General features: G+C 63.5%; 1 protein-coding gene across 1 annotated transcript; it reads left to right on the forward strand.

Annotated features, from left to right (window-relative positions):
- Positions 1-105: 105 nt before the first annotated feature.
- Positions 106-1780, forward strand: CFAP45 (cilia and flagella associated protein 45; the record flags this gene model as incomplete). The annotated part of the gene is made up of 5 exons (XM_027911015.1): positions 106-317; positions 450-579; positions 787-933; positions 1015-1128; positions 1578-1780. Coding segments are annotated over 5 exons (801 nt in total), but the record flags the coding sequence as incomplete, so codon positions are not given.
- Positions 1781-2624: the final 844 nt, after the last annotated feature.

Raw genomic sequence — 2624 nt, forward strand, 5'->3', positions numbered from 1 at the left:
CCTTCCCAAACCTTCCCAAACCTTCCCTTCCCAAACCTTCCCTTCCCAAACCTTCCCAAACCTTCCCAAACCTTCCCAAACCTTCCCAAACCTTCCCTTCCCTTCCCAGTGTCCCACGGCCACCTCCTGTCCCCACAGCTCTTCCTCAACGCCAAGTGCCACATGATCCGGGACAGGCAAGTCCTGGAGAAGCGGCTTATCCAGCAGGAACTGGCAGAGGAGGAGAAACGCCTGGAAAAGATGATGGAAACGGAGCGGGATAAGGGCCTGTGGATCCAGGAGGACCTGGAGCGCCGCAGGAAGGAGATGCTCGTCAGGTGGGCTCAAGGTTTCCCCCCATGGGAACATCCAAACCTTCCCAGCCAATCCATCCCCATCCCTGGACACATTCCCAGCCCCTGGGAGCGGGATGGAGCCGGAGGGGACATTCCCTGCTCCTGAATTGCCAGGACCAAGCAGGAGGTGGTAAAGCAGATGGAGGAGAGGGAGGCCGAGCGGGTGCTGAGGGCAGAGCAGAAGTACCAGGAGGTGCTGGCACGGCTGGAGCGCCTGGAGCAGATGAGGAGGGAGGACCGGCAGGTCGGGCCAGGGGGGGCTGGGAAAAGGGGCTGGAAGTGCTGGAGGAGCCCCCCTTGGAGGGGCTGGGGGGGGGTTGGAGGCGGCAGATCCCAGATCAGGGATCTCGGGGGGGACCCTCGGGAGGGGCCCCAAAGCCTCCCCGAGCTGGGGCAGGAGGAGCAGGACGAGCAGGGGGGGACATTCTCCGGCTCTTGGTGGCATTGCCAGGCCTGGGAGCAGCAGCAGGAGCGGAAAAGGCGAATTTTCGCGGAGATGAAGGAGGCGGATCGGGAGAACCGGCGGGTGCGGGACGGGCAGCGCGAGCGGGAGCGGCTGGAGGACGAGAAGGTGCTGCAGTACCAGAGGCAGAAGATGGTGAGAGGGGCCCGGGGGTGGCTCCAGGGGGACCCCAGGCAGGGGCTGCCGCGGCTGCCACGGGGCTCTGTCCCCCCCCAGGAGCGCGAGGCGGCCGCGGAGGCGGAGCAGGAGCGGATCCGCTGGGAGAAGGAGAAGGAGCTGGCCCGGCTCAGGGCCACCCAGCAGCGGGACCAGGACTGGCAGGAGGAGAGGGTGAGCGGCCCTGTGCCCACCCCTGTGCCCACCCCTGTGCCCACCCCTGTGCCCAGCCCAGCCCTTGGAGCCCCAGGATGTCTGGAATGGCCCCAAAGCCATGTTTGGGTGTGGAACCCCCCCTGTCCCCTCCACTGTGCCCACCCCAGCCCTTGGAGCCAAGGGATGTCCAGAAGGGCCCCAAAGCTGTGTCCAGGTGGGGAACCCCCCCATCCCCTCCCTATCCCCAGCCCTGTCCCCACCCCAGTCCTTGGAGGCTCCAGAAGGGTCCCAAAGCCATGGCTGGGTTGGAAATCCCCCCCATCCCCTCCACTGTCCCCACCCCTGTCCCCACCCCAACCCTTGGAGGCTCTGGAAGGGCCCCAAAGCCGTGTCTGGGTTTGGAACCCCCCCTGTCCCCTCCCCTGTCCCCTCCACTGTCCCCTCCCCTGTCCCCCCTGGCCGGGCAGGACGCCCTGAGGACCAAGCGGAGCCAGGAGGCGGCGGAGCGGGAGTGGCGGCGGCAGGAGCTGGAGAAGGCCCGCAGGGAGGCCGAGCTGGTGCAGCAGCTGCAGCGGGAGCGCCGCGAGCAGGTGGCCCTGAAGAGGCACACCCTGGCCGTGCAGGTGGAGCGGGAGCGCCAGGAGTTCCTCAAGGTGCTCCGGTGAGTCCTGCGGGGTCGGGGGAGAATCCCAGTGACAGCTGGTGGCTCGGGGGGGGGGGAGACACCCCTAGAACCTCATAGACACCTCAGAGACCCTTCTAGAACTCTGTAGACACCCCTAGAACCTTCTAGACTCTCCTAGAACCTCACAGACACCTCAGGGACCCCTCTAGAACTCTGCAGACACCCCTAGAACCTTCTAGACTCTCCTAGAATCTCACAGACACCTCAGGGACCTCAGAGACACCTCTAGAACTCTGTAGACACCCCTAGAACCTTCTAGACTCTCCTAGAACCTCACAGACACCTCAGGGACCCCTCTAGGACTCTGCAGACACCCCTAGAACCTTGTGGGCTCTCCTAGAACCTCACAGATACCTCAGGGACCTCAGAGACACCTCTAGAACCTCACTGACACTCAGGAACTTTCCAGATAACCGTAGAACCCCGTAGACACCCGTTGGACCTCACAGACCCCTCTAGAATCCCATAGACACCCCTAGAACCCTGTAGATACCTCTAGAACCTCATGGACAGCCCTGGGACCTCACAGAGCTCTCTAGAACCCTATAGACACCCCTGGGACCTTGCAGAGCCCTCTAGAACCCTTTATACACTCTCAGGACCTTGGAAACACCTCTAGGTCCCTGCAGGCACCCCCGGAACACCACTGACACCCCTAGAGCCTCATGGGCACCCCTGGAACCTCAGAGACACCCCTAGAACCTCACAGACACTCCTGGAACCTTCTAGACCCCTCCAAAACCCCAGAGACCACCCCTAGAACCCCACAGACCTCCCCTGGGACATTATTGGCAGCTCTAGAACCCTCCAGACCCCTCTAGAACCCCCC

This window comes from Empidonax traillii, unplaced genomic scaffold (genome assembly GCF_003031625.1).
Source record: "Empidonax traillii isolate 1590-97213 ecotype Southwest subspecies unplaced genomic scaffold, ASM303162v1 scaffold5733:size7297, whole genome shotgun sequence".
In the NCBI taxonomy this organism is placed as follows: domain Eukaryota; kingdom Metazoa; phylum Chordata; class Aves; order Passeriformes; family Tyrannidae; genus Empidonax; species Empidonax traillii.